The sequence below is a fragment of the Garra rufa genome, chromosome 21 (assembly GCF_049309525.1).
Source record: "Garra rufa chromosome 21, GarRuf1.0, whole genome shotgun sequence".
Taxonomy (NCBI): domain Eukaryota; kingdom Metazoa; phylum Chordata; class Actinopteri; order Cypriniformes; family Cyprinidae; genus Garra; species Garra rufa.
Window position 1 is genome coordinate 3,025,117 of NC_133381.1, and position 13,841 is coordinate 3,038,957.

Genomic DNA, 13,841 nt, shown 5'->3' on the forward strand with positions numbered 1-13,841 from the left:
TTTTTAAAGACAAAAAAACATTATATTTGCCCCTTTAAAAATAGATTTATGTATGTATGTGTGTATGTTTTTATGTTTGTTTGTTTCCTGTTTTTATCTAAGCATCCAAACAAACTTATAAAAATAGTAAACTAATAAATACAAAAATAGATTTAGATATATAAATAGTTTAAATTATATTTATATTAACAAATATTAACAATAATATATTTATCTTAAGTACATGTATTTATTTATTAATTTTTTAAGGGTCCAAATGAAATTTTTTACTACCTGTAAATGTATTATTATTTAATACATTTTTTATTGAATTAATTAATTAATACTTAATTAATAAATAATAGTGTTTTCAGGCATTACAGTGTCCCCATAAAAATATAAATACTATTATTTATCATTTAATTATTTTTATCAAAAAGGTCAAAGTATGTACTCATACAAATGATTTATGACACCTCGATCAATGTGATGATTCATTAATACATAGAGAAAATAATACATCTTTAATTCATGCTGTTGTTAACATCATTTGTGAAAAAAATTCAAAAATTCTAAAACTTTTCTAGCATCATAATTAAAGTTTTTTTTTTCTTTTTTAGGTTTTATCTGATTTTTAGGGTCCAAAACAACATTTTTGCTACACATCAGTGAATTAAGTTGGAAACATTAAACACAGTATATTAATTAATTTGTATATTTTCCTAACAGTATTTATTTATAACAGTACTTAGATGTTTTTTGGCAACAGTTGACAAAAAGGTTCCCTTTGTTTACATTAATTAGCTACATTAGTAAACCTGAACTAATAATAAATAATACTTTTAATGTAATTTAACATTAACTAATAGATTTTTAAGTCAAAAGTTGTATCTGTTATGATTAGTTAATGCACTATGAAATAACCAGTGAACAGTTTATAAACTAACAGTGTTTTATTAACATTATTTATTTTTAATTATTAAAAAAAAAAAAAAAAAAAAAAAATATATATATATATATATATATATATATATATATATATATATATATATATAATTAAATAATAATAAAATAATAAATGCATTTTTATTTATTTATTTATTAAACAGTATTTTATTGACTAACATTAACATTTATAAAGTTTAACTAATGATTAAAAATATATTGCTCATTGTAAATTGATGTGAAGTGAAAACATTAACAATTGAGACCTTATTGTTGTCACGTATCAGTCAGTCTTCACGCAGCTCATCACAGATCACCGTCACCTGGATCCAATCACCTGCACACCTGTCCTCAATCATCCTCCTCTCTACAAAAGCCACTCTCCACACACCACTCATTGTCCGGGCTCGTTCCAGAGAAAGCGGACTTCCAGTGTCTCTTGGCGAGTATCACTATCGAGATTACTTACCCAATTGTACTTACCTTATCTCTGTCTCGTCCCAGTCTTCCAAGCGCCAGTCCTCTGTGTCTTTACTGTATCCAGTCATCAGTGGTGTGTGGCCGTAAGCTGACTTCCGCGTCAGCGGAGGGTGGCGGATCCACGAACTCTCTGTGCCCCTCTGGCTTTTGTTCTTGGAATCCTCCAGTCTCGCCACCTAAAACGGAAAGGACCTGTTACTCTCTTCACGTTACCATCCAGCTCTGAATTCATCACTTCAAGTCTTGCTCACCTTCACGAACTCACCATTCACCTCCGGCACTGCTGCTTGTATAAATAAAACACCATTCGTATAACACTTACCTTGTTGTCCCGTCTGCTTCATAACAGAAGCCCGGACCAGAAAACAGTCAGCAGCATGTGCAACCACGATCCAGAGCCCAGTCAGCAGCTGTCAACCTTCAGCACGGAGCGCCAGCCAGAGCCCGCCGCAGCCGCAGCGCCAAGATCTGCCGGATTTAAAGCGACAGAGGACGTCGCGACTGACCAGGTGTGTGAGCCGGCTAGCGTCACCGTGGGAGTACTCGTGGAGATCGAGGGCTTGGAGGAAAGCCCCGCCCACACTCCTAACCCTGAGGGTGAGCTGAAACTGCGCTGTGGAGGATACTTTGAGGAATTACTGGAGATATTTGAAGCAGATTTGATTGATTGGTTTGGAGAAATAATTTCCTACCGTCCTGATTCCCCGCTGGCTCCGCCCAGCCGTCCTGAGTTCCCGCTGGTTCCGCCCAGCCGTCCTGAGTCCCCGCTGGTTCCGCCCAGCCGTCCAGAATCTCCGCCAGTCTCATCCAGTCTTCCAGAGTCTCCGATGGTTCCGTCCAGTCATCCAGAGTCTTCTCCGGTCTCGTCCAGTTCTCCAGAATCTCCGCTGGTTCCGTCAAATGCTCCAAGGTCTCCAAAGTTCCCACCCAGCCTCCCTCTCCCGCCTCCATGCAAGCCAGCCAGTCCTCCAGCCCTGTCTCCGCTGCTGCCCGTCTGTCCCACAGCTCATCCTCAGGCAGCACCACCTAGGAGTGTGGTGCCATCGTGGGACATCCAGGCTCCAGCTGCGCCAAGGCGGATCATTCCCCAGTCCCTGCCTCCATCCTCCGAGTCCTGGACTCCACCTCGGTCCTCCGACCCTTCGGCTCCGCCTTGGCTCCTGGCTCCCTCATCTCCACCGTGGCCCGTCATCCCACCAGCTCCACCGGGCTCCCTCGTCTCTCCGGCTCCGCCTTGGTCAGTCGTTGACCATCCGTCGCCTAAGGACTCCACTCCTCCGGCTTCACCTCGTCATTCCGTCCCTCCGGCTCCGTCAGGCTCCTCCTTCCCTCCAGCTCCGCCTATGTCCTCTGTCGCTCCGGTGTCACTGCGGTCTTCCGGAGCCCCAGCTCTGCCTCGGTCCCCTGAGCCTGCTGCGTCACCTTGGCCCTCCAGACCTGCGGTGTCACCCTGGCTCTCCGTCTGCTCGGCTGCTCCTGGCTCATCTTCCCCAGAGGCTTCGTCTCCGTCGCTCGTCCCCAGGGTGTCGTGGACCAGTTCTCCACCATGGCTCCTCCCTCCCTCGACGCCGCCCTGGGGGGTCATCCTGGCTGGGCTCTGGACCATCATCCGGCTCCTCCTACTTAATACTACACTCTGGCTTCTTCCTCCTTCCACTCCACCCTGGCCTCACGTTCCAGATCATATGTCCATCTCCAGTTCGTCACCTGCTCCTCACCCGCCTCCTGAACCCCCACCCTCCCTCCGCTGGTGTATCCATTTCGGCGCGAGGACGCGCCGTTCCGGGAGGGGGGCCATATGTCACGTATCAGTCAGTCTTCACGCAGCTCATCACAGATCACCGTCACCTGGATCCAATCACCTGCACACCTGTCCTCAATCATCCTCCTCTCTACAAAAGCCACTCTCCACACACCACTCATTGTCCGGGCTCGTTCCAGAGAAAGCGGACTTCCAGTGTCTCTTGGCGAGTATCACTATCGAGATTACTTACCCAATTGTACTTACCTTATCTCTGTCTCGTCCCAGTCTTCCAAGCGCCAGTCCTCTGTGTCTTTACTGTATCCAGTCATCAGTGGTGTGTGGCCGTAAGCTGACTTCCGCGTCAGCGGAGGGTGGCGGATCCACGAACTCTCTGTGCCCCTCTGGCTTTTGTTCTTGGAATCCTCCAGTCTCGCCACCTAAAACGGAAAGGACCTGTTACTCTCTTCACGTTACCATCCAGCTCTGAATTCATCACTTCAAGTCTTGCTCACCTTCACGAACTCACCATTCACCTCCGGCACTGCTGCTTGTATAAATAAAACACCATTCGTATAACACTTACCTTGTTGTCCCGTCTGCTTCATAACAATTGTAAAGGGTTGTCCCTTTAATTTCCTGCATTTTTGGTGATCGTGTTGCTCTAAACATTTGTTTTGGTGGAGATTGTCGCTCTTACAGTTTAATCCATAAAACTATGCTGTTCTTGGTCCAACTGGCAAGTGAAGTTTTTTTTTTAAATTTATTTATTTTAATTTTTTTTTTTTTCTTGCATTTGCTATTGTGTGAGTGTTAATCTCAGATCCCGTGTGCAGCATTTTGGTCTTTTTTGAATCTACGTTTTAGGCTTATTTCTGAAATATTAAGTGTCTGTATTTACGCAGTGCAGTGTTTTTTCTCAGTTTTCTCAGAGACGTTGATTCATTCATTTCTGTGTCTCTCCTCAGTCTGAGGTGACGTCTCCGTCCGATGGTGAGGACCGAACCCCTGGGCGTCTGCAGGCCGTCTGGCCTCCACCTAAAGAGGATGGAGAGGAGAAGGTGGGCCTGCGTTACACTGAAGCCGGTGAGCCAGTTTGTCTTCACTCATCTCAACCACACCCTCTTTCCTAATCTAATCTGTGCTGTCTGGCTTTTGCAAACTCAGATGTTGTTTTTATTCGTCCTGCGTGATCGTGTTTGTCATGTGATGCTGGTCAAATGCAGTTTACGCATCTTCCCGGTTAAAGGACTGAACGCAGGAGCTTGATTCATCAAACTACACAAAGCTAGTTAATTACATCTGACTCTGAGCACTAAACCAGCTGCTCTGGTTAATCCAGCTCTGAGCTTTATGGAGAAATATTCAAGCTCCTGATGGGTGTGAGCGTCCACCCTGAACACGTGTGTGAGCTGTTTCATCATGAAAAGCACACATGCGCTGTCTTATATCATATTACATGCGCTTACTCGACTTGATTTGACATTTTATGAGCTAATGTCCATAGTCAGAGTCTTTTATTGAGCTTTACAATGAATAAAATGAAAAGATCAGAAAGTTTTTCTTTTCTTTTGTATTTATTAATTTAGCAGACACTTTATCCAGACACTTTTCTTCACTCCAAATGCTTTTCTTACTTAGATTTTTTTTATTTCAGTAATACTAAAATAACACTTTTGAATGCAGTAGATTGTGCGTTTTTTTAATATCTTTTAATGGAGTCTCTTATGCTCACCAAGGCTTTATTTATTTGATCAAAAATACAGAAAAAAATATAATGTATTAAAATGTTATTGCAATTTCTAATATTGTTTTCTTATTTTAATATACTTTAAAATATAATTTATTTGTGTGACACAGTGCTGAATTTTTCAGCATCATTACTCCAGTCTTCAGTGTCACATGATCCTTCAGAAATCATTTTAATATGCTGATTTATTATCTGTTGAAACGGTTTGCTTAATATGTTTTTGGAACCAGCGATACTTTTTTCTTTGATTCTTTAATGAATAAAAAGTAAAACCAAAAAAACAGCATTTATTCAAAACAAAAATCTTTTCTAACAACGTAAGTGTTTACTATTACTTTCTATCCATTTTAACACATCCTTGGTGAATAAAAGTATTAATTTCTTTAAAAAAAAAAAGAGAGAGAGAGAGAGAGAGAGAGAGAGAGAGAGAGAAAATACTGACTGAACTTATTTATCAAATTAATTCTTCCTTTCTTTCTTTATTATTTTTATTTATTAATTAATTTAGCAGACACTTTATCCATACACTTTTCTTTTCTTACTTAGATGTTTTGTCTTGTTTCAGCCAAAATATCTAAAAATTCTTAGATCAAGACGAGTAAAAATTATTGTCTTGTTTTCAGAAAAAACAAGTCAAAATGAAGTGCGTTTTTGCTTGAAACAAGCAAAATAATTTGCCAATGGTTTAAGAAAAATAATTTGGTTTTCTGTTTGAAATTAAAAAAAAATTTCTTACCCCATTGGCAAATTAATTTGCTTGTTCTAAGCAAAAACTCACTTTATTTTGACTTGTTTTTATTTGAAAACAAGAAAATAATTTTTACTTGTCTAGAAAATCCTTGATTTAAGAATTTTTAGATATTTTGACTGGAAACAAGACAAAAAATCTACGTAAGAAAATCATTTTTTGCAGTACAGAAAAGTGTCTGGATAAAGTGTCTGCTCAGTTAATAAATACAAAAGAAAAGAAAAACTTTCTGATCTTTTAATTTTATTCATTGTAAAGCTCAATAAAAGACTCTGACTATGGACATTAGCTCATAAAATGTCAAATCAAGTCGAGTAAGCGCATGTAATATGACATAAGACAGCGCAAAAAAAAATTCTACAGACTCTTACTATTGACATAAGTTCATAAAATGTAAAGTCAAGTCGACTCAGCCCATGTAATATGCAAGAAAACATTTAATAAAGTAATTTTTACTTGTCTAGAAAATCCTTCTTGATTTAAGAATTTTTATATATTTTGGCTGGAAACAAGACAAAAAATCTAAGTACGAAAAACGTTTTTTGCAATGTTGTAAACAGAAGAACCCGGAGTCTGAAATGTCATATCTCTTCATCAGTTTCCAAATGAACTGAACTTTAATCTCCACATTCGTTTCACAGCTCTATAATCTTATTTCATTGCAGGAGAAACATCTGAGCTGAGCTCATGTATTGCTATTGTTTGTTTTTCTCTGTGTAAATGAGCTCTTGCTGTTGTTTTGTGTGTTTCAGAGCATCAGGCCGCCCTCCTTCAGCTGAAGAGAGAGTGTAAAGAAGAACTGGAGAAACAGCATGTAAGTTTAGCTCCATCCAAACAATAACAAATGGTCATCAGAGCTGCAGTACTGACAGAAAACACTAGAGGTCAGGAGAGACAGTCTGATTGAGACGTGTGTCTTCGGCCTTAAGATCAGAATCTGTCCGGAACAGGATGGTGAGGGATTTTCTGTTTAATAAGGCAGAAAGAAACAGTATCCACAACCAGTTTTACTGATGCAATAGGTGCTATTTCTGGGTTCCAAGATTATAGATAGCTAAAATCATGTAAAAATTTGAGATAAAACTTTAGCTTAAATTTGAACTAAAATTATATTCATTTTAAAACAGGAAGAAAAAAAATATTTTAGCTCAAATTCCTCATTTTCAAAACTAAAACTTAAAAAATTAATAGAAACTATGTAGATATAAGTAAAAAAATATATATATATTAATAATAATAATTACTAAAATGTTAACAAAGCTTAAAAAGAAAACTGAAAATATAAAAAAATAAAAGCCAATTCAAAGTATTAATAAAATTGTAACACTATTTCAGTAATACTAAAATAACACTTCTGTTTTTTAATATTTTAAATAGAGTCTCTTATGCTGAACAATGCTGTATTTAATCAAATAGCCTTTCCAGCAATATAAGTCTTTATTATCACTTTTTATCCATTTAACACATACTTGCTGAATAAAAGTATTAATTTCTTTGAAAAAGAGATAAACAATGTACTGACCCCAAACATTTAAGTAGTATAGTGTATATTGTAAGGCAGCATTTTAATTTTGAATAAACAGGGTTTTTTTTAGCTTATTTTTCAAAAAAAAAAAAAAAAAGGAATCACAGGTCCCAAAAAATATTGATTATAAATCAGTATATTAGAATGAAGGAATTTCCTGAAGGATCATGTGACGCTGAATACTGGAGTAATGATGCTGAAAATTCAGCGTTGCATCACAGGAATAAATTATATTTTAAAGTATATTACAATAGAAAACTGTTATTTTAAAATGCAATAATATTACACAAAATTACAGATTTGTGACCCTGGACCACAAAACCAGTCATAAGGTTAAATTTGACAAAACTGAGATGTATACATCAAATAAGCTTTCTATTGATGTATGGTTTGTTAGGATAGGACAATATTTGGCCGAGATACAACTATTTGAAAATCTGGAATCTGAGGGGGCAAAAAAATCTTAATACTGAGAAAATCCCCTTTAAAGTTGTCCAAATTAAGTTCTTAACAATGCATATTGCTAATCAAAAATTACATTTTGATATGTTTACAGTAGGAATTTTACAAAAAAATCTTCATGGAACATGATCTTTACTTAATTTCCTAATGATTTTTGGAATAAAAGAAAAATCTATAATTTTGACCCATACAATGTATTTTTGGCTATTGCTACAATTATACCCCAGCGACTTAAGACTGGTTTTGTGGTCCAGGGTCACATTTTATCTGTATTTTTTATCATATATATACAAAATCTTACTGGTCCAAAACTTTTGAACAGCAGTGTATTTTAATGGAAGATTAAAAAACAGTCATAGTAATCAATTTTTGAAATTGAGATTTATACATAAATAAATAAAAATATATAAACTTTCCATTGATATATGGTTTGTTAGGATAGGACAATATTTGGAAATATTTAAAAACTTAAATCTGAGGGTGCAAAAAATAAATACATTTGAGAAAACTGAAGTTCTTAGCAATGCATATTACTAATCAAAAATTATGTTTTGATATATTTACGACGAAATACAGTGTATTTTTTAGCTATTGCTACAAATATATCTGTGCTGCTTAAGACTGGTTCTAAATAATAACTTCCAATAAGAGTATTTTTACAAAGTATTTTTCATGTGATGTTGATTGTACAGTAATGGCTAACCAGAATCTGACTAAATCTGGTCTCTAAATTGGTAGGGCGTTCAGTTGTACTCCCGCTGTCAGTTTAGCACTAAACGCAGATTTACTTCAAAGCTTGAGGATCCCAGATATGAGGACGTCAGATCCCAGCAGTGCGTTTGCTGTCTGGACAATATGATGTTTAATCATTTTTGAGAGGTCATAACACTTCTGACGACCGCTGTGGAAAATCAGTGACGTCGACGAGCGACTGCTTTACGAGGCCGACGTCACGCGTGCTTTATGATCCACGCCGAGAGCCAATAACTGGAGCTGTGATGCTGTCGCTCTCAGGCTCAACACTTTCATCGTGACCACGGTCTGATCTAACTAACACCTTCATTAGACAATATATGAGCACAACTTCTGTGTTTCATTTTCAGAAGAGTGTTTAACCTCCACAGGCTGTGATCGTAAACATATATTAGTTTTACATCACAAAGTATGATGTTTAAATGATTTCTGCATCAAATTGAAGTGAACTTATGATTAAAACAAGAACAAATATCTGCCAGTGTGGTCAGAAAACTTAATTGAACTTAATTACACTTATTTAAAAATTAAAATGTTACATTTTCTGACCCAATTGATGAATATTTGTTCTTGTTTCAGCAAAAAAAAATTGCTGAACATTGGTATATCTGCGTCATTCTGCATCTGAAGTAAATCTATCTTGATTTAAAATAATTTGACCTTTGTATACAGAGGAAAAATCATGTTTTGCTTTGTATGTATTGCAGTGTTATTTTAGTAGCACTGATATACTATTATATTATTAAAAAAGTAAATTACTTTTTTTATCATTTTATATATATATATATATATATATATATATATATATGCCTTTATAGTTTTTATTAATATTAGTGTTTTATTAATAATTAGTTTTTTTTATTTTTTGTTATTGTTTTTTTTTCTTCATTTTTATTTTCTTTACATTTTTTTTAAATGTCTTTATAATTTTTATTCAAATTTTCTATTTTTTTTTATCATTTTTGTTTTAATTGTAGTCAAAGTTGTAGTAATTTTGTTCTTTTTATTAATTTAGATTTTTTATATGCTTTTATAGTTTTTATTAATATTAGTTTTTCATTTTATATTTTCAGTACTCATTTTAATTTTAATTAACTTAAGCTAATTTTTTTAATTGGATTTTTTTCTTTTTTTTTTCTTTTGATTGTTTTTAAAATGTCTTTATATTTTTTATTAAAATTTTGAATTGTTTTTATTTATATATTTTCGATTTTCATTTTAAGTCAAAGTTTTAGTAATTTTGTTTTTTGTTTTTGTTATTTTTATTAAGATTACATTTTTTTTAAATATGCCTTTATAGTTTTTATTCATATTTTTTATTACTTTTTCGTTTTATGTTTTCAGTACTCATTTTAATTTTAAGTAACTTAAGTTAGTGAAGTAAATTTTTTATTATTTATTTATTTTTTAAAACTCTTTTTACATTTTTTTTAAATCTTTATAGTTTTTATTCAAATTTGAATTGTTTTTATTTTTATATTTTTGGTTTTCATTTTAAGTAAAAGTTTAAGTAGTTTTGTTCTTTGTTTTTGTCATTTTTATTAGATTTATTTTTAATATGCCATTATCATTTTTATACAAATTTTGAATTTGTTTTTATTTCTATGTTTTCTGTTTAAAAGTCAAAGTTAGTCAACGTTTTTGTGATTTTGTTTTTTTTTTTCATTTTTATTAGATGTATTTTTTATGTACCTTTATAGTATTAATATTATTAATAATAATATTTGGAATTAGCTTTTATTTTTATATTTCCCTTTACATTTTATTAGTTTTTTTTTGTTTGTTTTTTTGGTCATTTTTATTCATTTTGATACATTTCTCACAAAACAAGACTTAAAATCTTCTATCATTTTGCTTCTCCAGTAAATGTACCTTTAAGGATGTTTAGATATTTTCACTGGAAAACAAGACAGAAATACTGACCAAGAACATTTTCTCCAGCATTCAGTCACATTCATTGAGTCTTCCAGTGGAGACATGTCGTTTTCATAAGCGCGTTTGCTCATAGCAGCAGGTTAATGTGTTTCTAGTGTTTAATGTGGTGACCTCTGACTGTAAACAGTGATATTGAATGTGAGGGCAGTGTGAAGGAAGCTGTGATGTTCTGATGGACTCCAGATGCTCCTGGCAGCTCCTCATATGAAATAAGATGATGCTTCACTGCTGAACTCATCTGAAAACTCACCATTATTTTTGACTGGAGAAAGGGTTTAAATGTGATAAAAAATGCTCTGGAGTAAGACAGACCGCACTGACCGACAAAACGTGACACTCGTCCTCTGGATTTTTGGAAGCAAAGACAAAAACGTGAAGCTCTTACTCAGTATTTTTGTCTTGTTTTCTGATACAAATATAAACATTTTTAAATCAAAATGCATTTACTGGAGATGCAAAATTGTTTTACAAAAATATTTTGCATCTAAAGTAAATGTTGATTTGAAATCTTGATTTGAAAATGTTTGATATTTGTATCGGAAAACAAGACAAAAATATTGAGAAAGAAATTCGTGTTTTGAAATGTGTCAGTGTCATTGATATACTGTAGTAGTTTTTGTTAAAGGTGCCATAGAATGCATTGAGAGAATATTTTAAATTGTTCTCTGATATCTACATAGAGGGTATATGGCATAGGAACGGGCAAAAAATCTCCAGAAACGGTTTTACTGCTCCATTTACAACCCTAGGATTTGTCCCTAGAATGAAATCCTCTGTTATTGCCTTATTTGGAAGCTTCATGAATATTAATGAGCTCTGCTCTGATTGGCTGTTTCACAGAGCTGCTCATCTCAATAGCTGGCACATTGATAAAAATATGTATTTAATTAGGAGCTCTAGCCGCTTTTAATATGTGGTTCGTTGAATCTGCCGTTTTGAATCGCCGACATTTTAGTCTCGTTACTGTGACCGTATGTGCTCTGTGTAACGTTATAATGCAGAGGGAGTGCTTACGTTACTTACCACACAAGTTCAGCTGCTTGTCAGTGATACTCAGGATCTGTAAATCATTCGCCATCATCAGGCAGTTATTTCTCCATCATTCGCCATCATCAGTGCAGTCATCTCTCTGTTTATGTGGTAAGTGAAATCCTATGTATTGCAATGTAACAGGCTAGCGCTAGCATTAAGCTAACCGTGTCCCTTCAGTGGCTTGCCTTATTTTACTGATGTACTGACGTTACTGATGATTGGGCGATTCAAATGTTGGAGGCGTAACTAATAACGATCTCGGGACTATGGCGTAACAGTCGGTGTTATGTTGGAATTGATTTTTCGGTGGTCTTTTGCAAACCCTAGATTTATATAAAAAGGAGGAAACAATGGTGTTTGAGACTCATGGTATGTCATGTCCATGTACTGAACTGTTATTATTTAACTACGCCAAGGTAAACACAGTTTTCCATTCTATGGAAATGTATAATTTAAAATTTAAAATTTATAATTTTATGTATATTTTTTGTTTTAATTTTAGTTAAAGTTTTAGTAATGTATTTTTTTATTACAGTTACATATATACATGTATATATATTAATATTTTGAATTAAGTTTTATTTTTATATTTTTCATTTTTTTGTAATTTTATTTTTAAGTTTTAGTAAATTTGTTGTTTTTATCATTTTTTTATCAACTAATTTTGAATTAGTTTTTTTTCCATTTTTATTTTAAATTACATTTCCATTTTAAATTACAAGTTATGTAATTTTGTTTTTATTATTTTTTTAATTGATTATTTTAATTTATTTATTTTTTGAATATATCTATTTAATTATTTTTTATTTTAATGATTTCCATTTTTATTTTAAAGTTTTGTCATTTTGTTGTTTGTTTTTGTAATTTTTATTAGATTATTTTATTATATATTATTTTATTTGATTATTTTTAATATATCTATATAGTTGTTACTGATATTTTGAGTTATTTTTGTATTTTTATATTTTTCATGTTCATTTTAATTTTAGTTAATATTTTAGTTTTAGTAAATTTGTTTGTTTTTATCATACATTTTTTTACTTTTATAGTTTGTTACAATTTTGAATTAGTTTTTATTTTTATGATTTCCATTTTTATTTTAAAGTTTTGTAATTTTGTAATTTAGTCATTTTTATAAGACTAGTTTATTATATATTATTTTATTTGATTATTTTTTAAATATATTTATATAGTTGTTACAGATTTTTGAATAATTTTTTGTAATTTTATATTTTTCATTTTAAATTAAATTTTAGTTAATATTTTAGTCATTTTAATGTTTGCTTTTATTTTTATTAGATCTGTTTTTAAAATGTGTATATTTTTATTTTATTTAAAATTTAGTAAATTTGTTGTTTGTTTTTTATCATATTTTTGAAATGTCTGTATAGTTTTTATAAAAATTTTGAATTAGTTTTTTTATTTTTATGATTTCTCATGATAAACATGTTAAACTACAATAATTTTATTTTTTAGTTTAGCTTTAATTTAGCTAACATTGATAACCCTGACATATTGTGAGATGTTTTTATTGTTCATTGTCCACTTATAGTACTTGTTTCTGCATGTGTGACTCCAGGCGGATTTCGAGCTGCAGATATTCCAGGTTCGAGGGGAGCACGCGGAGGTGGTGTCGCGTCTGGAGTCGATCATCGGCAGGATGCAGCGGGAGCAGACGTATAACACCTTACGGGAGCGCGGCGATATGCATGACGTCTGTGTCTCCACTGAAGATGACCAACTGCCCAAAAGCTTCCGCAACGTGTGCGTCCAGACCGACCGCGAGACCTTCATTAAAACCCCAGAGGGAGACGGGACCAAACCAGTGCCAAGCTCCAGCTCCAGCCTGCCTAAAAAACTCGACCTAGACTCCATTAGCATGAGTTTAGGTGTAGGTCCAGGACCGCCTCCTCCACCTCCTCTACCCGGTAGCTCCGCCCCTCCACCGCCTCCACCACCTCCTCCTCTCCCTGGTAGCTCCGCCCCTCCTCCCCCTCCACCATTACCTGGACTTCATCCTGCCCCGCCCCCTCCTCCGCCCCTCCCTGGAGGCCCACCTCCTCCGCCACCTCCACCTGGTTTACCAGGAGCTCCGCCTCCTCCTCCACCTCTCCCTGGAGCCCCGCCCCCTCCTCCGCCACCACCTGGACTACCAGGAGCCCCACCCCCTCCTCCACCCATGCCAGGCTTTGGTGCTGCTCCTCCTCCTCCTCCTGCTTTCGGCGGGTTTGGATTTGGACAGGTGACGGAGAAAGCGCCGCGTAAACCCACCGTAGAACCGGCCTGCCCTATGAAACCGCTCTACTGGAGCCGCATCCAGATTCAGGACAATAAGTAAGTCCACATCAGACACATTTTAAGATGTAAATAATCTTTCTATCATCATTTATTCGCCTCATGTCTTTTAAACCTGTGGAACATAAATGTAATATTTTTAAAAATGTCCGCTTGGATTAAGCAAAGCAAGCAAAATGACGTAACATAATTAATT

General features: G+C 34.7%; 1 protein-coding gene across 1 annotated transcript in view; it reads left to right on the top strand.

The window, feature by feature from the left end:
- LOC141296226 (formin-1-like) overlaps positions 1-13,841 on the top strand; it is a 66,054-nt gene that overhangs the window by 28,733 nt on the left and 23,480 nt on the right. The window contains exons 3-5 of the mRNA XM_073827499.1: positions 4,114-4,231; positions 6,396-6,457; positions 12,930-13,684. Coding sequence (XP_073683600.1) covers positions 4,114-4,231; positions 6,396-6,457; positions 12,930-13,684 — 935 coding nt within the window. The remainder of the gene's footprint in view (positions 1-4,113; positions 4,232-6,395; positions 6,458-12,929; positions 13,685-13,841) is intronic.